The following is a 25,735-nucleotide window of genomic DNA, read 5'->3' as shown; positions in this document are numbered from 1 at the left end:
GTCCGTATCGTGACGTACTTGACTCGGGTATGGTTTCTTGTTCCAGCTGTTGTCTATCCGCTGCCTGATCTCCCGAGTCATTAAGCTCTGAAGAGTTACTAGAAGATCCAACAATGCCCTCTACCCTGTCGCTGTCACTGTCACTGTCAGGCTCTGGATTTGAGTCAGAGGCTAGCGGAATGTTTGTCTGTTTTTCCTGCACAATTGAAGTAAAAATCTTACTGCCAATATGAGCCTTCACAAGCCTCACTTTCTCATCTTTCTTCCCTTTAAATAAAATATTGTGATTATTAATATACAGTTCAAGTTCACCTACTCTTAGGGTTGACAATTGGTTTTTGTGATAAAGATCTTGCCAGTCAATGTCATCGTATTCCTGTTGCTTTCTTGCTGTACGCTTTCTGTCATTCTCTGTTCTCCGCTTATCTTTTCTTAGTTCAATGTCAGTCAGATGATCAATATAGTCTGCAACTAGCTTTTCTGAAACAATATATTTTTCAGAAAAATCTTTGATCGCATTTTTATCCCCGGCTTTGAGCGTACTCTCTTGAAACATCTGTTTTATTTGAGCTCTAGGCTGATAATCATCAGGTTTGCGGCCAGTCGTTGGTGTTTTCGTACCTGGTAGGCAGTGAAAGTCAGGAAGTTTGTTGTGATCGGGATAGGGTCGTGGAGTAGGTGTAGCGGAAGTAGGACTTAGAAAATCAGTTGCTCGACAGTATTCGCATAGCTCGTCGTTTTTCTCTTGACAAGACATTTTTCTGTAATCCATGTACAGTTCCCCTTTCTCGCAGTGCTCCTTTTCAAATGAAGCTAGTTTAGCAAAATATCCATGACCTGGAATATTGTTTTTCTTATTGTTCGGGGCATCGTGATACTTCTTCATAAAATCACGGTTATAGAAAATCATTTCCTTTGGCTTATCCACCATCATTGCCGACATGTATCCCCGTGGTGCCGGAGCATCATCAACACGACGAACTACGAATGTTCTGAGGTTTCTATGGCATGGAGCATACTATGTGGTAGTGAGGGGAGGGTCACACTTTTGTCAGTCATCTAAAAGTGGGGCGGTCAGGAGTTTTTTAATCAAAACATGAGGGAGGGCCAAGACTTTCCTTTGGAAAAAATACCAAAATTCCCCAGTCCTCCCCCCCCCCAAGAAAAAACGTACTTTCCCTTAAGATTATAGTTGCGTCAAAATATTACTCTTCATTCGAACCGTATGTTGATACATATTATAGCTTATGTTCTATGTGTTTGTCAACGCATTGATTGAAACCTTCAGTTGAAATTTATGGATATTTCTGGTTTCTCTAAATTATTAAACTTAAAAGGAACTTGCTACTTCTACTTGTTCTTAATTCGTTTCAATTTGAGGAAGTCTCCTTTTCCCAGTGAATAGAAACATGTCACAGCAAAACTAAATTTCTTAAATATCCCTTGTCGACCGACAAGAAGCCTGACATAGGTTAAGTTGACCATGATAGCTGCAGATTTACCTCGGGTTAATACTGAAGTGAAACACTGAGCGGAGTAAGAAGGGCAAACATCTTGGGATATTGTTCGGAGGTTTTAAAAAAGACCGTTATCTTGCACCCACAAATTTGCATTAAATTCAAAGAATTTACACACTTGACTTCGCAGCGCAAAACAAAGGTACGAGAAACAGGTTTTTATTGTCCAAGTAATCCAAATTTCCGATGTGTGATGACAGTCTATCTCTACTACTTCAAGGCCGAATAAAGTATGCATGAGCTACATCTATGTTAAAGCTATCTGTTGCTCAGCAGAACTGTTTATTTCTTAACAAGGAAAATGTATTTAGCTGGCTGTGAGCTGTATATTCAAATTGCTCTACACCTCTTCTACATCATTGAATTGCATCCATGCTAGCGCGTGTCACATTATAAACAAAGTACAGTCAATCGACAGTGATAGCACTACTCTGAAGGAATTTAAGTGGTTTCCAATGGATTATCTCTATGAGAGGCGCATCCTTTTGCTGATGTTTAAAGTATTTTATGACTTTGAACCACAACCAATCCTGGATCTCTTCCCAATGAAAGTTAGTACTAAATAAACCCGTGCACCAAACCAGATGGCCATCGAAAGGTAATCAGTCACTAGTGGTCAATAGCCAATAGATAAGCGCTGCTCCCACATCAATTAGTAGTTCTTCCCAGTTCTTCTCGGTTATTTATACATTTGCATGAAACGAATGTAGAAAAGTACTGATGATCATTGACGGAAGTTCATATGGAAAACAAAATTGCAGAAACACTTGCAAACGGGCCACAAAAAGGTAAAGGGAGCGGAAAACGACAACAACCAGGCAAACAGAAAACTTTATCACTCGTGTCTCCGTCGAATACTCACGAATACAATTAATTTGCGCTCCCTTATACTATTATAACGTTGATAGCACGTTGCAGGTTTCTCGTTTCAATTTGAACTCTCATTGTTTATTTTCAGAAAACAATTTATTCGCAAAAAGGTAACTATTGATTAAATCAACGCATTGTACATTTTATTTATACTACAAACGGATATTTCCCATTTACTTTTGTCACCTCGACAACTGTTTTATGAAATCAAACTGATTAAAACTTATCTGTGTACTAAAAGAAAATCAGGCGATTAATTTCAGTAAAGTCAGAGCTCTGAGCTTTTCCTCAATAAGCATAGGTTCGCTGGAAGTTAGGTCTTCTCGTATTCACTTTCAGCTTGGAGGTATCAGTATTTGTAAATGGACAAAGAATGGCTGACAACTTCTCTGTTGTTTTAAATGGCCTCTAAATACACTCTGATATCCCTCTCACTTGGTACATAGTCGACATTGCTGTCAACACCGTTTTCTCTGTTGTGGCAATTATTGGTAACACTTTCATCATCGTTGCGTTTTGGAAAATTTCCTTTCTACAGGTACATTCGGTGCTCAAGGCCTTTCTGTTCACTTTGGCATTAGCCGATTTTGGAGCTGGTGCAATTGCCCACCCTCTTCATGCAGCCGTTTTAATGGCAATGAACAGGCAGGTTGATTCCTGACGGACGATCGGGATGATATACCGTGTCTTCGATCGGGACGATGATATTGTGTATTAGTCAAGAAGAAACGGTTTGTCACCTTACTTATCTTGTTATGGCTACTCACCATTGCAGGAATGTCGCTACCTCTGTGGAATCACAACTCTTACAACGCCTTTGCTAATGCTGTACTAACACTGTTCTTGATCTTAACGACCGCTCCATACTTGAAGATTTACCTGAGTCTTAAACAACAAAATGGCCGTTTAGGTGTGGTGAACCCTAGAGACGCCTACTCGAATCATCCACAAAGGACAAAATTCAGTTGTAGTGTAAATCGCTATAAACAAACCTTCTACAACATGTTCCACGAGTACTCCGCATTTATTCTATGTTATCTCCCATTCTTTTGAGTGTTTATTGCCATTCATATTAAAAGAGTGGACAAAACCCTCAAGATGTCTCTGTCAAACTATAATTTTGGTGAACTCTTCGTTGAGCCCATTTTTGTACCGTTGGAAAATTCGTGAAATACGACAGATAGGTTTACTAGCGTTCACCCAAAATTTCTGCTGTTATAATGAATAGTAACAACGAATCAGAGGTTATCAATTTTTTTCTCGTTTTCTTTCTTCTATTTTTTTCGTGGAGAGAATCCAGAGTCACAAACAGAAACGCTTTGACAAAAACAACGTACGATCCTGGCCCAAAAAAAAAAAAAAATAAACAACGGCAACATTTGAAGTTACAGCCTCTGTTTTTTGTTACCGTCAAGCTTCCGTAAACTGGAAAGCACATAGAATATGTGTATCACACTACCTTCGATCGCACTGTCAAGGTCAGGTCAACTTGGTAGTTGGAAAATAATCATAACAAAGTCAAGGAACACTCGGATATATGTCTTTATTGGATGTAGCAAATACCATAAGTACATTAAGTAGAACGAACTTTGAACGAACGAACTTTCCCCTGCTCTAGGTACAAGTGCAAAACAAAAATGACTAAAACTGAGATTATGGTTATAGATCTGAGATACAGGCACATCCAAACTAAATTGGTTTAGAAGTTTTAAGACTAAACAAAGAAATTGAACCATAACATTTATGCTATTAAAAACTGACAACTTGATCGAAATGATAAAAGAGGACTCCCTTTTCCCACGAAATGGCTATTCTAATGCTACCTGGCTTTTGAAAATCCTTACTACCATGGACGTGCATTCTGTCAATTAGCATGTTACTTTACAGAAGGGAAAACAAGGAAAGGAAAGAAAACGAGATCGTTACAAGAGAGACCGCCAGCATCTGCCCACCATTTACTTCTGTTTTTGTCGTGGAGATTGGTTCAGTTTCTTCCACCAACCATTTATAAACGTCCTCCTTTTTTTGGTCTTTTAACATTTTGCCAACCTTTTCTCGGCACTGTTTGTGGTAATCGTTCAACCAATCAATCTGCGATAAGAAGCAAATAAGTCAGTCACTGATGTCTTTGTTTCGTTACGATTTAAAATTTTAATTCAGATTTAGACTGTTAATAGTCTACTGTTCTCTCGAGAGGTACGGACGGGAGGAGATTTGGTCGAGAGGGAGAGAGAGGGGTGGAAGGAGGGGAGAAGGAGGGGAAGGAGTAGTCATAACCAGTCTATTTTTGATATTTTTTTTATGATTCTGAACGGCTTGTTTATGTGAAGCCGTCCGGCAAAGCAGCCGTTCGACTCCAATTCATTTCATGGAGGTAATCGGATAAAAACTGTTCGAGGCAGACAAAGCGTAAATAAAATATTTACAATCATTTAAAGGAAATAATTTGGAATAATAAGTTAGACGAGAAATCAGGTAGTGAGACACTTCATTTAAGGTCCACAACTATGCAAAATAAACACCTCCCCCAAGTCCTAGTTGCCAACCGTCGCCTGGAATAGTCACGCAATTCTCTCCTACTCTTATCAAAGCTTACTGCGTGCCAAGCCTGAACTACTGCTGCGAGGGAACCATTAGCATGAGAGATCACTTAGATTGACGAATATTAATTACCTCCTTGGGAGTCATGATGTTCACGTCGATCAGTTTCTTCCAGTATGGCACCTGTCGATTGCACATGTCTATCATTGTCAGTGCTTTCATGTGCTCGGCTACTAAAATCTGGTTAAACAACACACTCTTTCGTCATGCGTCAAATTCACGATCTATCAGGTGCGACCTGAGATTGGCTTCTCGGCCGTTTGGTGCGTAAGTCAACAACTGGAAAAACACTTCTTTTATTAAACTCTGTTTAGACACAACTTCCGTATTACGTCAGCGTTATGTTTGTAAATTGAATAAGAAAGGTGGTAAGTTTGAACTCTGGAAAGAAAAAGAAAAAGTGTGTGCTCGGGAAAGAGAAAGATGTTGTCCGTCTTGTCACGAGCGTGGTACAAAGAAAAAATTCAGAGTGTCCATGAGGATTAGGACCTCAGACCTTCGGATTCCGCGCTTCTATGCTCTACCACTGAACCACCAAGACTCCATCAGGGGTGAAGCCCATTACGAAGTTCGTATCTAACACGCGTCCTGCATACTGCTAGGATCAGCGTTGTCGATAGCCTCATGTTTGTAAATATAATAAGAAAGATGGTATGTTTTGACCTCGGTAAAGAAAATATGAAGAGGATATTCCGTGAAAATATGAGAGGAGATTCCATGAAGAATCGAACCTCAGACCTTCGGATTCCGCATTGCGATACTCCGATACACTACCGTGTCATATGAGAACTTCGTAATCTGCATTGCTCACCACAGAGTCACTGTGGTTCAGTGGTAGAGCATCGGAGCGCGAAATCCGAAGGTCTGAGGCTCGATTCTTCGTGGGAAATTATAATTTTTTTTCTTTGTCCCAAGACGAAAAACGGTTTTCCCCACCAGCGTTATGCTCGTTCACGACTGCCATTGAACTATAGGTTCAGCCCATCCCACCCGGCTGTGTGATTCACCCTCCATGATGACTTTTTTTTCTCTCATTACGAATAAAAACGTTCCAACAGCCGAGGGAAGAGAGACACAAATGTTCGAGTAATTTACGACAAGTCCAAGCTCGACAGAACCAAACCGTGGGGTAAAACTAAGAGTTAAAAGTAACATTTCATTATGATTCCGTCTTCTGATTACAAAGGTAACGTTTTTGTACTTACAAAGGACACAGGTTCAAATTTCACGTATTTAACATCGTTGAAGGTGTTCTGAGAAAGAGAGAGAGAGACAAAGAATAACATCAATCGCTATAGTGTCGTTAATTGACGAAAGGTCTAAACATTTTCTACTTCCTATGAAAGAAGGGTGTAGTGGAGTAAGAGGTTTTTGTTTCATAATTTTGTTGTCAATGAGCAGTAGCGATTGCAAAATGACAGACAGGCATTATACAGAAGATTTTGGAAGTGAGTAAACCTCTTTAATGACTAATTGAAGAATGAAATAGTTATGTGACTCCATGTAAGGTAAGGCTTTAGCTGACATAAAACAACAAGGTAACTTGTGTTAAAAATTCTCGCGGCTGTTGTCACACCAACATCCATAGTCAAAGTGTATTAAAAAATTATTGTTTAAGACTCGCAGATGTCGTTTGAGCTCGTCATGAAAAACCGTCCCATTCCGCATCAAGATGTGAGTTCAGTGACGAGCTGAGACGATTGTTGCGAAGGATTCGTACTAAAAATTTCATCCAGCTTTCCTGGTTATTTAAAGGAAGGCGTGACCGTTCGTCTCACCTTAGTTTCAGCGTCGACAGCCATGATCACTGTTTCCAGTCGGATACCAAACTTTCCGTCCTCATAATACCCTGGTTCTAAATAAAAAGGAATCATCCAATATCTCCGCATGGGAACATAAAAGGAAATGGAACTTTACTGCCATGTAACTCGTCCAACGTCTCCTAAATTCAGGATCCAGAAGAATGCGATTTGTGTACGCACCCTTTCTGTTCTTTGTTTCTTCCGCATTCAAATAGGAGTATGAGGCATAAAACTCTGATAAAATTTTAAAAAGGTATTCTGGCTGTGGAGAAGATCACAGTAAGCTTACCATCCGACTGGAACATTCCAGGAACGACGGGTTTTTCCCAAGGTTTTGGACAGCCAATGGATATCTTCTGTGGCCCTACATAGTAGATTAGTGACATTTATTAACGGTTTGACTGGCTTTATCAGCTTTAGTTACTCTAACCATTTCTCTGGCCTCACCTTCATGTACACTTAAAAACATTCCTATTCCGTGTCCGGTGCCGTGTCTGTAGTCCAAACCATTTCTCCACAGTTCTTTTCGAGCGACAACATCTAGAAAGCGCCCTATCGAGAACGTGGGATGGCATTAACTTGCGTCCATAGCCAGTTAAGTAGGTTTTTTAACTCCCAAAAAACTCTATTGCACCTCTATCATCCATTACGGGAGCAACACTACAAACCTTGAGTGGTTTCCGGAAACACAGTCAAAGCGAGGTCAATCTGACCTTTCAAGACACGTGTATAGGCATCCTGTAAATTAAATCGATTGGCAAATTAAACTCGTAGTCATCCAGTACCTTTTCCGTGTAAAAAGATTGGGTGAGGAAATGGTTTTGGTCACAAAACTTGTGGATTAGTGTCACCCCTATTTTAAGTTTTGCTTTCCTTGGTGTTTTAAGAATGGTAGAGCGCGATAATCAGTGTTAGACAAAGCAAATGTCTTAAAGTACAAATTCCATTCAAAGCCTCTACAGTGTCCTCGATGAAACTCTTCATCGGTCATCTACGCTTAGCAAGTGCCGTAGCCAAAAGGTTTTGTTGCTTAACAATTTTTCACTCCAAAAGTAGCTTTAGTCAACTATTAAGTAAAGAAGTTGTCATAGACAAGCTTGCCATAATTTTCTCCATACTACGAAAGAGACACTCGGTAGGGAAATCTTGGTGCGCATGAAATCCGTAAGTAGCAAAAGTGTCCTTCTGTAGATATTGTGCAACCTTTTTTGCTAGACCATGTTTATGTAGGACACTGTGCTACGAGATTTTAAACGAGGTCCATTAAGGAGAATACGCAGGAAATCTAGTGCAACTGTACCTTTTGATGGGGTGTAGGTGTTCCAAAGTGTACCGTGCGAGTTGTATCCGTTGTTCCGTCTCTGCAGAAATGCAATTAAAGTAGTGAAGGATTTATGGTTACGCATTTCGCATTACCATCTAAGCTCTACAATTTTTCCTCAAGAGAGTGTAGATGACTGTTATCAAACAAAACTACGCATTTGAGATGGTCAATAAATGTTGTCCGAGTGTTGCTACTTCGATACTTACAAGAATTGTGATCCAGAGTCAACTAGGAAGGTGTTCTCATCTGTGATTTTCAAGTTTGTGCTCTCCTCTGGTCTATACAAAGCACACCAAAGCGAAATAGTAACAAAAAGAAAATATTTAACAACCTTATTTAAATAATTTTTCAGCAATCCCTTCTTATGAGTGAAACCTTCGTAAGCTGTTGTTATTTCACGTGAAAAACGTTGATTACGATTTAATAACAATTGTCAGACAAGGACTTGTTAACTCTGACTTGTAAACTCTAGACTAAAGATCGAAGAAATGCACCGAAGAGGCTTCTGTAATAAAAATAGAAATACAGACTTAAACTGGAAGCCGAATAATGTTCGTTAAGGCGTTTTAAAATAAAACTATACCAGCCTGTTAAGACTATTCCCCTGATAACAGAAAAAGTCACAAAAAGCGTCCGTTTTTCGTTGTTAAAATGTCAGCTTGTTCCTTCCTCTGGCCTATGTATCAGGGCACAAAGTACCATTGAAAAACGAAATACTGACGATTCCTCGTTGGTGGAACTTAATAATCTCATCAAACGGGTAGAAATTAGGTTTTTTTTCTCTAGAGAAGAAGTCGTCCACGGCGGTTGCGTTGATCTTTTAAAGTTTGCCTTTTTTCAGTCTTACTTACTAGGCTAGTCTTAGTGGTATTTTTGCAGTACTTTGCAGGTCTTGGCATAAATAAAAAATACAAAAAGTCATATAAATCTCACAGAACTCGTGCACCTACCTACCTGTAATGAATAATGGCTCCATTTGGACCAAACCCAGCGATGGTGTCGAAACTATAGCCTTGATAGCCTTCCTGTGCGCTTATATCATCAATGATATTAAGATGTTAATGTTTAAAAAGTGGAATAAAATACCGTAAATCAAAAAGCAGACCAGTTGGTGCCATATCTACCTTCATAGACAAGTGTTTAACACAGACACTGTCGATGTTGTAAAAAATACAAAAAATCACAAAGACAGTACAACTAGAGATGGATAAATATTCGCTAATAAACCCCACTATCGATAGTGATTTAAACAAAACTGCCATCTTGAGGGTATGCACTTGTTTTTTTAAGTTCTTCAGTGTTGTTACTGATCAAAAATGTCACAACAGCTACAAAACCACAGGGTGTTCACCTTTTAAATTCTTCCAGTTTAGTCACCGATGACATTTCTGTGATACCGCTGTTACCTTTAGCCACCTTCAAACGAAGACAGAAACAGCTGTTCACGTCATAATTGCTCGGTTAAGATAATTTATAAAGGCCGTAATTGTGGTGAATTCTACATTCTCTGAAAGAGAGGTTTGAGCTTGTAGTGTTATTGATTATTTTTTATTCAGGTTGTGTTCTGTTGAGTGCTTGACTTGGGTCCAACAGATAAATACTTTTAAAGTGAAGGTAAATACAAATTTGATTAAGAGAATCGATGACGATAACTTAAACTAAACATGGGCATGCGTAGCATGAAAGAGTTATTTTTTTAGCTGGGTAGATCGTAATAGGAGACTTTGTTCCTAATATTTTTATAACTTTCAAAAGAACGAAAATATCGCATTACTTCACTTCAAGAGAAAGAGGAAAGACATAATTGATCTTAACTCAAACAGGTATTTTGTGGTCTATTGTCTCTATTTTTTAAATAATTCTGAGCAAAAATAAAATGCATTGGTGCCACGCTTACTGTAGCCTCCTTCGCAGCCACTGTTTGGCCTCGTCACACAACGCTTTATATTCCCCGTTGGGGAGTGAGCTCGTTGCGTCAAAATAACGGTCAAATAACGATCAAATAACGGTTGCGAAGGGACTACGCTTAGATTAGTTCCTCTAACAGAAAAAATCAAAATTATTAGTTGGTCGTCTCAAAAATCTAATTCCACGTAATTTACTACGAAAAGCAAACTGAAACTCTGTTGTATCTCCTATAGACCCTAACCAAAAATTATTATGGCTCTGACTTTGAGTTTTCATAAACTACAAAAAGTGTTGTCAGTTTCACTCTTTATCAGTTTATAACCGTTAAAGTTAACTTGTAACTGTGAGAAGAAAGGAAGCTCTGAGAACAGTGTTTTGATGTAGCTATAGCTGTGTAGTGAAATAAACAAATTCTCCCAGAGTACCATTATTTTTTTACTATAATTAGATTAAGTATGCGTCATTCCAGGATGATTTCTTTACCAGATTGCAGGAAAATGCGCTTCAGGGAGACTTAAGTTTTAAAAGTTTCCCAGGGGAGCATGACCCGGACCCCCCTAGAGGTTCGGGCCTTCTGCCCTCAATTTCACAGTGTACCTGCCTACTCACAAGGCAGTGCCCTTCTACTTCAAAAGTAAATGAAAACCTTGCGGGCTTTGTGCGTGAAAAACATGATGAAATGCAGGTTATTTACTAGGAAATAACACGCGATGAGGTTAAATCCAAGGCACCCAATTGTGGATTTCATTTGTGGGAAAAGTAAAAAACGTGGGAAAATTGCCTGAAAAATTCACCATCAGTAGCACTTAGTTTCGTGTTAATTTTTTGCAGTGGGTTGGATAATGCGGTTAGAATACGTGATAAAATGCAGGTTGTTTATCAAGAAATGGCACGCGATGGACGGAAGTCTAACGTGGCAAAAATGAACTTGATTGGTGGAATACATATCAAGCACGTGAAAAATTGCTTAATGTTCATTTAGTGCAATGATTAGGCATGTTCTGATGGGAGTTTGGACGTTGGACGATGTTTTCTTACTTGTGATGGAATGTAAGTTGTTTAGCGAGTGCGTCGTAAGAGAAGGAGCGAAAAAAAATCACTTTTTAACTTAAAAATGATACGTTAAGTTAAATGCGAACCTTTCATATCCCGATAAATCTCGACCTCAATCGAGGAGGGTTTTGCGAAGGCCACAACCATTACACTTATCAAATGAACCCAAAATTTCTGGTTAAGATCATTCTCTGTGCACGGCCCCCTGATTCCATGACATAATTTACAAGAATACAACACCCAAATGCTGTGATTGGTGCAAGATATCCAAATGCCGTGATATAATTGGTGCGAGATACATACCCTAAAGCGGCAATCTGACTGGTACGAGCAACATACCACTCTACAAGCTGACATAGAGTTGTTTTTTTTAATGAAAAAATAATAACACCAAAAGGAGCAAAGGAAAAAAGAAAGAAAACGCAACTAATTTCCACGTCATGTGAGACGCACGACAAAAGGAACAATATATGTCCCCGAGTCTGCAAGTGTCCCAATACGAATTTGATAAAAACCTGATACTACTGACAAACGTCTACCACGGTGGCCTGAAATTCAGTAAAGTGCTTGAAATAAACTTTTTTTTTCGGACATTCATTAGATCGTACCTAACCCGGCTCACTGAGGCCCTTTTCTTCCTCAAAGTTATTTTTTAGTATTCGTAAGTCACTATGCTTACTTCACACTTACTTACCTCATTCTTTAACCAATAGAAAAATTCTACCATGGCAACATTGTCTTTAAGCTGCAGAAAAAGAAAGGTACGTGTCTCTGTTAACTTCACCGAAAATAACTAATTTTTTATTGAGCCAAAACGAAACAATACAATAAGATGATAAGATAGAACGATTTGCTGAACGGTTTTTGCTTTGAACAGAGGTGTACACGATTAGAAAGAAGGAGACAAAACACTTAAACAGGAATGATCCGGCAGAAGTCAGAGAAACTAGTCATCCAAGTAGGAACAGTGAAAAATAAGCGAATCAAAGGCGAGGAGTTTCTGTCGCTCTCACGACTTTAGTCTTCGTTTCTCGAGGGAAAAGCGAAGGCTTCTTTCCCGAGCAGCGGTTGATTATTAAGCCTGGAGTCCAGGGCTCAATAGAAAAATGGAGAAAGTAAGGGGAAATTGTTCAAATAGTTACAAGGGAGATGGAGCAGAAGCTCCTTTGAATGAAAAATAAGCTGTTTCTGTTCATCTCTCGAACATACAGTCTAAAGGCGATGTCTCTTATAGTTCTACAGTGGGAACCCTGTTAAATTTCAACCACAAATTACAGACGTCAAAAAACAGAATGTGGTTGGTGGCAATTTCCAGGTATAGTTAGGTACAGCTAGACGAGTAGACTTGTAGAGACCATTCGCTCCCTTGCAGCTCCTACCCATTGAAGCCATTCCTACGACTTGTATTCGTATTGAAACCGGAAAATAGTTACAACTGCGAGGTGGAGGGTTGTTCCATCGGAAAACGGCCACCGGAGAAAGAACTCAAGAAACTAAATTGTGGTTAAAAATGTTATAAACAGAAAACAACGTTAGACTTACGTAAGCGTTCTTCATTCCTTTGATTTCTACGGAATTTTTTATTGACTTTGGCAATGCTATGGGTGAGTCCTTCAACAGTACCTTGTCTTGCTATTATTTAAAGTAAACAAGTAACTTTTGAGTGTAATGTCTACTTAATAACCACCAAGACGGTAAAGTGAAAGTGTACTGATAAACTGTCTATGTACGAAATCTCTACAACTTTAGGCTGCAAAGTGTACTACCTACCTTACCAATTGCGTCCATGGCAGAGTAAGGGCTGGCATACTTGCTCAACTAGTGACCAAAACACACAAAAACAATCCGGTTTAAAACACCACACGTAAAGCTATGGGGGATACTCCTGATCTGGCACCTCAGAAATTGGGCGTCACTTAGGCAACCGCTGCTGCACCGCCATTATAACTCAAAGCGAAAATTTACAGCTAGTTGCTCGTAAACTGCTTGATGGCGGTGGAACGCTATCTACTACCCTGGATAAGTCTCCACCCAGCAAAGAAGCATTGGCAGATAGAATTGCGCTCGCCAAGATTCAGGGCTTAGCTGGAGTCTCTCCTTATAAGCGAAATGCAGTGTAGGAGCATCGGGACTGCGCTTGTGACATGTGACTGATGTAGGACATATTGATCATAGTTTCGAGGGATAAGAAAGGTCATAGGTTACGCCACATTACCGGTATAAACAGCTATTACATTTCAATGAAATGTTATCTTGAAATCGATGTATGTGAGTTGTTCGTCAATAAAAAAAACCCTTATCACTGGTACGTCTCATTTCGGCGTTGCTGACGTCTGAATCATTTTACAAGGCAATAGGAAAGCTGTTATAATCTATTCAACCAAAAAATTATGAGCTAAAGGTTTCTGCCGTCGTTGAGGGTTTTACCCTCATCGACAAACTTACATAGAAATCTAGGGTGAATACGCTAATTGTTAAATTCACTAACCGTTCATATCGTAGGAACAATGCTATACCATAGCACAACGAAGTATAAAGGGTAAAACTCAGAAGAAGTAACGACCACCTGGACTTACCCAAATCTTTGCGTTGGGTTTAACTGCTTCTGCTTTTATGTCAGCGATCAGAACGGATGTGTTGTAAGGACTTATTTCAACGTCACTTAAATGTTTCTTCACGTCATTGGTTAACTTGGAATCATCAACGTAAACTCTGAACAGGAAAAAATATTCGATTAATTAGGCGACGTTTTGTGACTCTTTGCTAAGATATGGCTAACAAGAGAAAAGCATAATCCACAGAAATTGAAAAGAAAACTAAAATGGTCTCCGGTATATTTCAAAGCAGACAATTTATTTAATCAAACAACGCTTTTTCTAAAGAATATAGCAGATTTGGCGAAAACAAATTCCTTTGGACTGATTGGGCCCTTATAATATCGAAAGTAACGAACAATCTACCCATAATCTTTCAGAAAATTATCTTATCTCTTCTCCAGGTTTCACTAATTCTATGACGTATTTATTAAGACTGTTTCTGGGTGCAGCTCTAATGTTAATCTATGTGTAAATTGCACAATATCTAACAATAACAACATCTGCAGTCGACAGTTCCATTAACATGCTTGCGGCCAAATCCAACTTCGAACTTACCTTACTTTTTCCTTGGTGACGATGACGAACGCGAAGAAGAAAGGGTTGGATGGAACATCTTTTCCTCTTAGGTTCAACAGCCCTAAAAACATCAAATCACATCATAAAATCCATTCCATGTACATACCTCTCTCAGACCCTTCGCCTCCATAATACATATTCACTAAATGTTAAATAGGCGAATTCGAGACCAGGCTTCTTCTGCAAGACTGTGCCGTGAACATGAAGGTGGTTGCAACCCGATTCGGAAATTTACCCACAACAACGAGCACCTAATGGCCTTAAAAGAATCAGGTTGGGTGGCGCACGAAAATTATCCATCTGTATCACCTAAATATCAGGGACCCATCGAAGTGTACTCAACATTACAATATCGAGTTGTGAATATACGAAAAAAAAAACGCATAGAACGCCCAAAGACATACTTAGGTAGACCCAAAAAGACGCATAGAACGCCTAAAAAAATAAGTTCGACCCTGGTATAAAGTGACAGATTGTCGCTTGTCAGTTCGCTTCGATGTTACGAATAAGAATCAAATATCATTATTTAAAGGCGGACGTAGAACAGGCCTCAGTCAGCTTTATCCCCAGTCTTCAGAGTATGACTATCAGTTTTTGGAATACAACATCACTTAAGCACTTAAGCGCTGTATCCCGGCCTTCGATTTCTCAGGAGAAAGCCCTGACATGTTTTCATGCTCTAAGCCAATTAGAAGACAAGACATTTGTGTTTGAAGCAAGTGTCATGACCTGTAAGTCCTTAGTGCTGGGGCGACGGAATACGAGTGGGATTAATTCCCTACTGCCGCGTTTTCGAAAATCCAATACCAAAGGTAAGTCACTTACAAGCTACTTCATCAAGTTTGTACACAATGAACGCAGTCGCACTATTCGAGATCAGTTGCTCGCGAAGGTCTTTAATTTTGTCTTCCCACGACTTCCCTGAAACAAATTAAACAGAAATATAAAGTGATACAACACGGATGGTACAGAAAAGGTGGAGGAAAAGACTGAAGGAAACGAAGAAAGCAAACGTCGCACTATGCCTTTATTATGAAATACAAAGTATTTCCAACCTGTGTACCGCATTTCCAAGACAAATATTGTAGCGTTGCTCAGAGGTGGTCTGCCTTCTGTCCATATTTCGTCCACAAGATTCTCAGTAACAGCCGTCAATGTTATCTTGGACTTTGCAAGCTCCTATAAAATTGAACAGCGAAAGCTATATGAGACAATGAAAGGTCATTCTTATCGCGAATCCGACATCAACAGTTCAGAATTCAAACATTTGATTCTTGTCCAACTCTCAAAGGTTTCGTTCTTACAGTTAAATGTCTTTAAATGTACTTTACAAAACTGTTCAAGGGAGATGATCCAGACAGTATGTTGGGACATGTAAATTACTTTAACAATGCGTAACGTACTCGTAATCTTCGACTAAAGTGGATTAATTGTCTAAAAGTATCCCTCATTTCTACCTACCTTGTGCATGGTCTCAAACCTATCTGCAAAAATCAAAGCATTTCAAACAATATTATCTCTATCATTGGTATCATTTATATTTATCGTGTAACTCACTCCAACTACCCCGAATTCTTAACCAGTGGAATACCCACAGGACCACCTAAGCCCCAATTCCAAGTTCACGCAGAACTTAGTTAGATTAAGTGGCCTTTAAGCAAGACCTAAGTAATGTTGAAAACCAATTGGACAACGAGGATATGGCTGGGAGGCAATAAGAACCCAAATGAAGTACCTGGAGCCGGCACAGACGTGAGTGACTACAGGGTAATTTGTTACCTTTTTCACGTTACTGGTTGAGGGAATAACACGGGTGACCAATCAGAGGGCTTTTGAAGCAAAACGAATATAAAGGAATTCCGGATTACTTTGGATGCCCTATTTAAAATAGCTCTGAATGTTTCAATACTATTCATAACTCACCAATGGAGAAAAGATCGGCGTCAACTCCAACTTTATCATTGACTTCGAGTTCCTACAATCAATTACCGGACAACAAGAAAATTAGGAAAGATATATTCTAGATATAAGTAAAGTTATAGATTTTCAAGTCACGTATCTCGTCATACTATCTCCCTTAAACGATCAAAGATACGCTGGTAAATTCCAAGAAGCAACGTATTGGACAAAACTTAAGGTGAACCCTTGTTAACACTATTGTGAACATTTGGTTCTTTCGGCATAAGAAAATAGTTATATTTAGAGGTTAACTGACTCTAAATTGTTCTTTACAGTTAAAGAAAAATAACATCTTCTGAAGAAATCTGGGCAGGTTCATATGCTTAAAGTAAGATAAAGCATTTGAAAACGGTAAGTTTTGGGCTGGAAAATTTGTAACCAAACCCTTCCAGTAGCATACAAGAGGATGAAACGCGGATGAAATGTTAGTTGACGTCATGATTATAAACAAAGGTACATAGTGGATTCGTTTATACTGGAGTGAATAATGGAAACCCACTTTCATTCTATTTGTGATGAGATGGCTTGGCCATGAAAAATGCCATAGACTATCCCTGTCATTTGATCCTTGAGAGAGAGAAAGCCTTTTGTATGGACTTTTCTAAAAGAACGTTATTTGTAGAGAAAAAAATTATGCCTTCTAATTTTCTTATGGTGATCAGTGACAAATAATAGGACATGAAGAATATTTAAAAATACGTAATCAAGCGATAATGGCGCAATCTCCAAATGGTTCCACATACAATAAGGGTAGCACTTCATTACCTTTGCGAGCCATTCTGCTTGCGACGGTGTGCCTGGCATACCTAGATCGAACATCGATAATCGTTCATTAATCAAAAGCATATCATACGAAAAGGGGAGCTTGAACCCGTTAAGTTCCTAACCAAGAACCAGTACTTTCGGGCAACGAGTTCGGTTAAAAAATGCCTGCTGTTCTGTTAAAGGCTAACTATAAATGAAGGACTATGAACAGCTTACCGTCTTTCATTAAGGTCCAATTGTCGTCCATTTGCATACCAGCTTGATTGAAATACCGACCATCAGTCCACATTCCAGCTTTGTCCATTGTTACCACTGCATCACCTACATGTGACATACAATAGAAATAAAAGACAGAGACTAAGATTTACCTTGCTCTCAACATGAGGCATCGCAACTCGGTTGATGGTAACAACAAACAAGCCTAGGAAGAATGGGTTCGAATCCCGTCGAAGAAAGGATTTTTACAGGTTCTTTTCCACAATTTTTTCAGGTGCAGCTCAGCTGCGAAGATCATTTCTTTATCTGTATATCATCCGCCATCCGCAGGTCAAAAGAATTACTTATTAGTTTTAAGCGTGATCAGATAGACTAAAACACTCCTATTAATTTGCGGTCAGTTATTACTTCTTAGATGGAACAGTAATATTTCTAGACATAGCCTTTATTTTGCGAGCCGAAAATCAATTTTTGCGCATATATTTTAGTGACAACCGGAATAGCATTAAATTTTATTTTTCCGAAGCATCTAAACGGGCAGGAATCTTTAATAATCGAATCTGATTGGCCAAACACGCGCTCGTAGCCGGTCCAGCTTTTTATAATACCGACCACGGTCCGAAATTTTTTTCACGCCATTAGTTCCAAAGCGGGAAACGAAAAACAGCAGAAAAAAAAAAACGTTATTTACTAATCTGGGCCGATCCTTATCGGAAAAAATGCACCCTTGGTCTTGAGTAAGACATCAGGCACAGCAAACATCATATATCCGATATATATTAGTACACTACTAGTACTTGCCGGCGGAGCCCGTGAACCCAGATATGTATGGACGTCGTTGGAAGTGATCTGCAACATATTCACTCTGAAATAAATAAGAGAGCAACAATGTTATTGTCAAACCTGTGTGTGGAGTTGCAAGTTTAAATAGCTTACCATGTGCTGGTCAACAGAGGGGATAATGTATGCCTGTATGCCCTCAGCTCTCATCTTCTCTCGCAGCTGTCTCAGACGCTCAGTTGTATTCACTTTGGGCAGAGCTGGGGACGGAGCCTGAAATTAAAAAGGAAGTCGCAAAGTAAAGCTGTGCTCGAGGATAAATACAGTCCTATTTTTTATAATTAGAATTGAAATAAAGAAATTCGCGAACACCAATGTTCGTCGCGTGTTTATTAAACACGCTTTACCAGGGCGTGAAATTATATTTTTTTTCTGATGGCCACTTGGCTCCTGGATTCTCCAAAGTGGTAGCCAATTCAAAAAATGTTGGTCCCCACTTTTAAAGACAAACAAAACCTTTCTGTCAGCGTTCTAGATAGTCCTCCAAACTTAAGTTAGGGAAAATATCTTTAACGCGCCACAAAGTGGACAGTAGGATGGATGATATACAAAGCTCAAGCTCACCTTAATCCATGATGGCGTCTAGTTATCGATCGAGATGCATGTGCCGCGTTTTGGAAACAAAGTTAATGAGGTAGTTTGCCGCGGATTTATCTTTGCAAATCTTTTAAATTCACTATATCTCTTGGTGAAGTTATGATGAAAAATTATAGTCGCCAATTTGGCGACTAATTTTCAGGATTTGGTCGCCAAAGTTTAAAAATTTAGTCGCATTGGCGCCTGTACTAGGCGCAATTCCACGCCTTATTTACACTTAATCTTTTTAACATCGATTCTCGCCCGAGTTAGATAAAAAAATCACCAAGATTTTCTCTTGAAGCTACTTATGCCACACAAGTACTGAAATAATCAACTACACAAACAAACCTCCCAAAAAAGTGAACATACAAAGTAATAAAGCTTTGCAAATATCAAGTTGAGTAAACTAGAAAAAGTTCAATTTTCCCAAGTATCCTTACTCAACTCATAATTGCCTAGTTCCAGTTAACCAGACGAGTTGCTTAAAAAAAGCCTCTTGTTAGTCGAATTTTTCGTCAACCAAAGTTTCACTAATCTCTCGATTCAAGATCTCTCGAAGCTTTTTCCCTTTTTAAGAGCTGGGAGCGAGAAGCTCCTTTGCAACAGTTCCCACAGTACTTTAAACAGTACTTTATGCTCCGAAAATTTTTCTTATTCATGCGGAACTACCTTTTTACAATGGTCCACATCATTCAACCTTTTCTACAGAGTAACAAAAATGTACTCTGCGCGAATAGAAATACAGAAAACACCAATTTCACATTTATTTGTTCTTAATGTATAACTTGCGCACCGATTTCTCGAATCTCTCTCAATTTCCCAGGAAGGTTCAACTTATTGAGAATCAAGTGTGACGTCTCATGTGCTGCTATGATCTCTCTAATTGGCCGGCGAGCATCATATCTTATTGCCTGAGGGGTCGTATAGTGTCCTTAAAAGTCGTCCCTAAGGACGTCAAGCAAAGGGCTAGGGCTAGGGCGTTCAGGAAGAGCGTAACAGAATGGTTACAAAGGTAACAAAGGGGCATTCCACACCACCGACGCTCTACCTCTGAGCCACAGAGACTCTACGTTGAGTGAGGTCTATTACGAAGTTCATATGATACGCGTCCTGCATACTGCTAGGATCAGTAAAGTCTCTTCTGATCATCTTTCTCTATTTCTCTTCGAAGCTCAAAACTTACCATCTCTTTTATTCTATTTACAAACATGACACTATCGACCCTGCTGATCCTAGTAGTTTGCAGGACGCTCAGTGGTGAAGCATTGAGCGCGAAATCCGAAGATCTGAGGTTTCAATCCTCATGGAGACTAAGAATTTTTTCTTTGTACCACGCTCGTGACAAGACGAAAAACATCTTTCCCTAAAAAAAATTAGTTCTTTTGCAAAAAATGTGGAAACCTTGTTTTCTGTGAGAGATTGGGGAAATGTAAGGAATTCGCAAAATTTTGGCAAATTTTTTTTAAACTGAGGGTCGCACCTATCTTCAGCTACTTGTTGACAGATTGATAACTTGCCAGCCGGCCCTAAGGGCCGATCCGCGCTAGCAGACAAAATCGCAATTGTCCGTGACAAAATCCAAGGAAAATTTTGTCGTGACAATTTTTGTCTCGTCTGTTGCATCCGCATTGACAAGGTTAAAGTCTTCAAATTGTGTTAACACCGTCAATATTATATTTCATTATAATTTATTTAATTCTGCTGCGCGCTAAAACATTGACTTCATCTGGCGGGGTAATAGAGCGCGTTCAAATTTTGTTACTTGTTGCATTCTTCTTTCTTGTAAATATCGCTCAGAGGGCAGACGAAATACTCCTTATGGTGTGCCTGTTGTTGAGGCATCAATATCTTCGAAATCAAGTGGCCCTCTTAACGATTAATACTGTAGAAGACAGAGACGCCGGGCACGTCTACACAACCCATACTTTTGGAAACTTCCAAGATCAAACTAGTCTTGGTTTGAGATTCACTACAATGACCGAAGGATTCCCGGGGATTATTTCAGAAAGCAACTATGAATGAACCGATGTACCTTTGATATTCTGTTGAACGTCTTACGGCCAGCCGTAACTCGTGAAAATACGAGATTGCGTGACTGCATTGCGCCAGAAAAGGTTCTCGCGCTTGGTTTGTTCCGTCTAGCTCACGGCAACTCGTACGTGTAGTATTGGGCCGGTTTTCAACGTTGGAAGGTCGACTGTTCTAGAAGCAGTGCAAGATGTTATGGAGGTTCTTTTCAACATCAGGAATGATTACATAAAGTTTCCCATCACACAGGCAGAAACACGGCATTGCAAAGAGACATTTCAAGATGTTTCTTATCTCCCGAACATTGTTCGTGCAATTGATGGATCCCATATTAGAATAGCTGCCCCTCCAGACAGTGCGGTGGACTATTTCAGTCGCTACTAACAACACTTCATTGTTCAAGCTATTGTCGATGGCGGGAAACGCTTCCTTGACTTTGCATCTGGCTTTCCAGGCAGTATGCATGATGCGAGAGTCCTACGAAATAGTACAATATTTGATCTTGCAGAGCATGATCAGATTCTGACGGGTCCTTCAGTACAAATTGGGGGTAATGATATCAAACCCTATCTGGCTGGAGACAGAGCATAGGGTAGCAGTAGAGTGCGCTTATGGGATGTTAAAAAATCGCTGGCGTATACAGGGGAAACGGCTGGATAGTAAAATTTCATTTGCCAACAAAAACGCTGTTGCTTGTGCAGTCCTTCACAACTTTTGTCTACTGAATCAAGACGAATGGAGTGATGATGAAAATGATGACCCTCGTAGCAAGGACATGAAAGCAACAACGATGAAGTTGTGAGGGATGGGGACGATGTTCGAAGTGTGTTAAGAGAGTGCGTGACTGAACCACAACATTTAGTTGATATTCTTCCTTTCAAAGCACGCAAATATAATTTATGAATACAAAAAATTCATACACTATTACAATTTCAGTGAACTATATAGAACAAAAAAAAATCGAGAATTAAGTTATGATTGCTTGCTATTGCTGTCGTGTTCTTAATTTTTTACTTCATTGAATAATGATTAAAATTACAATAAATTGAATCACGCATGTTATCCATGATCCGTCCTTCACTCGAAAATTACTTTAATAAATCAAGTCTGATCATTTGAAATGGAACTCAAATATGTTCCTACGATTGTAAACGATCAAAAAGACGAAACTGTTCTATAATATTATAAACTGAATCAAACCATGTTAATAATAACAAAAAATCAAAGATATATTTGCAACTATATAAACTCTACAAACTGTAACAATATGAATCATCAGATTGAACAGTCCACTGGTAAAAAGTTAAACTGCTAGGCGTCTATTTTTCATCCTTTATGGCTTCCAGAGGAGAGCCCATGAAAGATGCCATCATTTCTAATTGTTTGCCGTGGTTCTGCTGCATACCCTCCATAAACGAAGTGAGCTTTTCGCCTTACTTTTCTATTGACTCGAGGCTTTTCTTGATGGAAACTGCCCCTTCCTCTCCAGCGTCTTCGGTCGGCACTTTCCTCTTCGTTGTGCGCTTCCTTTCTTTGCTGGTCCCACTGGTACCACTAGAAGCAATGCTACTTTTTGTGGAGGACTTGGCGTTCCGCTCGTGCTTGGCTGTGAGCCATCATGATCACTTGGAGGGTTTGCGCTCAGAGAAGACGGAGAAGCAGTGCTTGTCCCTGCTTCGACCACATGTTTCATGGTAACAATATCTCGTGTTCCAAGAACTCGGTCTACTTTGTCGTAGAAAACACTTTTACGTTTGTAACCTCCCGTCTGACTCTTATTCCATGACTTTGCGTCTTAATATTTGTCAATCAGATACTTGATCTTTCGCTGGCATTTTTCGGCTGTCTTTTTGGTGCCAAAGTTCATTTCAATCTCGTTGTCGATTTCAAGCCAATCCTTCCTTGCTTCCTTACTTTCCAGACGGTTGTGTTTTTCAGCCCAGAGATCAACTAGAAAACTTTGCTCCTCGTTTGTCCACTTGTCATAGCTTGCCTTTCCTATTCCTTTTTCTTTTGTGCTGCTTCCAGTCGTTTGAGCTTGTGGCTGCGTTTGTGACTCTTGTGCAATGACCTCTTCTACTTCTACTTCGTCAGATGGAAACTGACGTGTTTGAAAAATTTGCTCCATTCTAGAAAAATCTCCCTGCAACATGCAGATGGCTAAACTGGTCATCGTAAGTGGGGACGTGCCAGTGTCTTACAGAATACGGTTGTTCAGAGGGATAGCTTGCCAATGGGTTTAAATTCCAGCCATGAGGATTCATTTTATCCTCTGCGAAAATTTTAAAATCTAGTTTCGCAACACGAGAAACAACTGAGACGCTAAGTTTATACGGTTAAAAGCTTTTATGACATATGAATGACAAGATAAACAAAATTTTGTTTATTTAAACGATTTCGTCCAGTGTTTACCTTGGACAAATTTTGTCGGCGGTGCGTCTGAAGATTTGTCCGCTTCGGCCAAAATTTGTCAAGTCGCGACAAACCATTCGCACTTGTAGAAGGTTGGTGATGACAGGAATTTTGTCTGAACTAGACCCTGTAAGCAGGGTAACTGGGATACCTGGATGGTACTGGATCCTTGGAATCAAGTGTAGTGACACTACGGGTGTCGTACTACTGAAATAGTGAGCTCAAGTCTGGCTAAGGGCATACACCTATTTCAAACATAGGCCTATCTACCGACAGAAGAGTTTTCTAAGCAAAAATCTCGTGTTCGTCATGTGACCCGGACCTGTCCGTGCATGACAACGTCAATCATCATCAAGATAACACGTGATCAGCATGTGAAAACCTTCACCCTCATTGGATCACAGTTAGTTGTCATGGTGTTGAGGGCCCAATGACCACTGGGTACTATTGCGCAATTTTTCCATTTTGTGGCGGAGGAAAAAAAAAAAAAAAAAAAAAAAAAAAAGACGACAAAAAAACAAAGGCATTTTATGACTGGGCTACCACAGGTATCCCAGTAACAAACAACTTTTTTGCTAGTGCGGATCGGGCGTAATGTTACACAATAGACTATGTTACAGATGATTGAAGATCAAATGACCAATTTGGATATTTGGAGATCTTTGTTTTCCCTTCTTTGCATTCTTCACAGTTCTGTTTATTCTATTAAACAATCTCCCAGGCGTTGTCTGCTAGTTCCTTAACGCTTTCCTATGGCAACAGCTCTGCTGCTGTCAAAATACTGCCAAAATATGACTCGTCGAACAAATGAAACACATGGGTGCGTTTTTATTGCATGAATTTAACCTTTGGGACTCCCTAACGCTGTTGGTAGTCATTGCCTCAAAGCACACGCGTAAAATACAGCAACAAATGCCAAATCCATTAACTTTGCTTATATCTTAAACTTCCTCTTTACTAAAAAAGGAGCACTTTTCTTTTTGAGAGACCTCAACCATACCTTGTTTTTCTGAGTATTATTTCAATCGCTAGTCGAATCCAGTATGGCTGGTGTGCAAAGGAAAGAGAGGTGGGAAAAAATCAGTACAAACGCGAACCACAAACGTTAGGATCTTAACGTTTTCGAATCGAGCACACATTTGAGTACCTCTCACTTCTCCCTTTTCTTTAAAGTCGGCCTTGAAGGTCCATGGAGGCTACACGGAAACCGCAAACATTCACTCAAATAACTTCATGATTCATTCCATTGAAATGCCTCAGGGTTCGACAATATTACAGAATATGACTTAAAAGATCCAAGTGAAGTTTCATTACATTTTGATAACACTGTTCAATACTGATAAAAAACCCAAGCCGAAATAATTGCTAATACAATTGTTCTAACACAGAATGGCTACGAGCCGAGAGGTGAGGGGGAGCGTAAATTAGATCTGCCTGGTAGAATACTTTTACTTATTTATAAACGAAGGTTTCTTCCTTTCATATGAAACTCTTACTTTGAAAACTGAGAATACACAGCGTCAAACACTGCGTGCATCATACTTGCGTGACTATTTTCGCAGCGAGTCGCCACCTATGTAACAACCTTCTTCAAGCTAGACTGACTCACCTTGTTTATTTCGGAAACGGTAGCTAATTGTTGCAGTCTTATTGCAAATTACATACAGAAGAACAGAGTCACTTACCCTTCGGTTCCTGACATGCTCTGATACCTTGCAACGTCCATGGAAAGCGAAGGACAGGATCACTGAAAATAAAACAATTAGAGCATTACATCCCCTTTATCAAAATGCGCTGATGTGCGACGACACTTGTAAGGCTTAATTCTGTCTTGTAATTTCATTACATGTCACAATTTTAGTTCACTAACCGAAAAATAAGTAAAAGAGCCTCAGATAATCCATGGCAGCTTCAGTGCGGGATGGGTCAGGAAAGAAGAAGATAGGACGTGGTATGCTAATCCCGCGGTGTGAAATTTAAGTCGCCGGATTAGAAAGAAAATACTTTGTGTAATTACTGCGCGCCTACTGAACGTCGTTCCCAGGTCCCTCTTCTGTATACTCCTCAGCCTAAAGTCCGAGTCGTAGTAGAGCTTTTCCTGTTTGTCTAGATGGAAGATCTGTCAACAAGTAACGTACAATAAAAGCGACCCCAAATTGAAAAATTGGTCAAATTTTTGCAAATCGCCAAATTTTCGCCAATCTTCAAAGGAGCCGACGTCCTGCCTCGAAGGCTTCCAAATTTTTGGCCAACGAACATACACCTTTTGTTGACCATTAAACTGTCATGATTTGTAAGATAAGTCTGGATCAATTTCATCAGAAAAAAATGCAAGTATAGTTTGGCGTGAAATGGCAGGATCTGACCCTCTCGCTTTCGAGGGAAATGAATTTGAGCGCCGCCTATTGAACTGACTGTAACTCATACCCTGAAAATGGTTATACTGGCAGCAAATTCTCCTTCTGTTGCAAGCCAACACAAGTAGCGCAAGTGTCAACAAAAATGCAAAAGATCAGCAAAACAAAAAAGGATCAGTTCTTCCGCAGCACTTCGCGCGAGATTTTTTTCTATATCTTCTTAGAGCGAAATGAGTTTGTGATTGACGCATGAATCACTCAGTGAAGTTATGATCGAAGAACATTTGTTTGATGCGACCAACGCCAAATTTAGAAATTTTGAGAATGATCG

General features: G+C 39.6%; 1 protein-coding gene across 2 annotated transcripts; it reads right to left on the bottom strand.

Annotated features, from left to right (window-relative positions):
- Positions 1-3,910: 3,910 nt before the first annotated feature.
- On the bottom strand, positions 3,911-25,275 carry LOC113668551 (xaa-Pro aminopeptidase 1). Of its 2 annotated transcripts, XM_027184473.2 has the most exons (26): positions 24,918-25,275; positions 24,733-24,794; positions 18,125-18,241; positions 17,990-18,053; positions 17,189-17,293; positions 16,973-17,013; positions 16,172-16,223; positions 15,710-15,732; positions 15,304-15,427; positions 15,074-15,169; positions 14,228-14,309; positions 13,652-13,787; positions 12,846-12,893; positions 12,618-12,707; positions 11,770-11,820; positions 9,466-9,530; positions 9,069-9,146; positions 8,321-8,392; positions 8,091-8,151; positions 7,459-7,528; positions 7,238-7,342; positions 7,080-7,154; positions 6,767-6,843; positions 6,194-6,241; positions 5,061-5,111; positions 3,911-4,478 (listed from the first exon to the last, which is right to left on the bottom strand). In XM_027184473.2, exons 1-26 carry the CDS (start codon positions 24,949-24,951, stop codon positions 4,269-4,271), a joined length of 2,037 nt encoding a protein of 678 aa, XP_027040274.2. In that variant the 5' UTR covers positions 24,952-25,275; the 3' UTR covers positions 3,911-4,268. The 2 variants fall into 2 exon arrangements, with proteins under 2 accessions (XP_027040274.2, XP_089055014.1); XM_089198888.1 differs by lacking the exon at positions 12,618-12,707.
- Between the last annotated feature and the right edge of the window lie 460 nt (positions 25,276-25,735).

Source organism: Pocillopora damicornis, chromosome 3 (genome assembly GCF_964200805.1).
Source record: "Pocillopora damicornis chromosome 3, jaPocDami1.2, whole genome shotgun sequence".
NCBI lineage: Eukaryota > Metazoa > Cnidaria > Anthozoa > Scleractinia > Pocilloporidae > Pocillopora > Pocillopora damicornis.
Note: the sequence above shows the minus strand (reverse complement) of the source record. Positions and strands in the feature narration are given on the sequence as shown.

Bases quoted from the DNA above. Each gene is read 5' to 3' on its own strand.
- LOC113668551 (XM_027184473.2), bottom strand. From the start codon at position 24,951: ATGGATTATCTGAGGCTCTTTTACTTATTTTTCG. The intron at 18,242-24,732 runs GTAAGTGACTCT...TTTTAATTTCAG, and splicing joins AGCATGTCAGGAACCGAAGG to GCTCCGTCCCCAGCTCTGCC. The intron at 6,844-7,079 runs GTAAGCTTACTG...CTTTTTATTTAG, and splicing joins TGGAATGTTCCAGTCGGATG to AACCAGGGTATTATGAGGAC.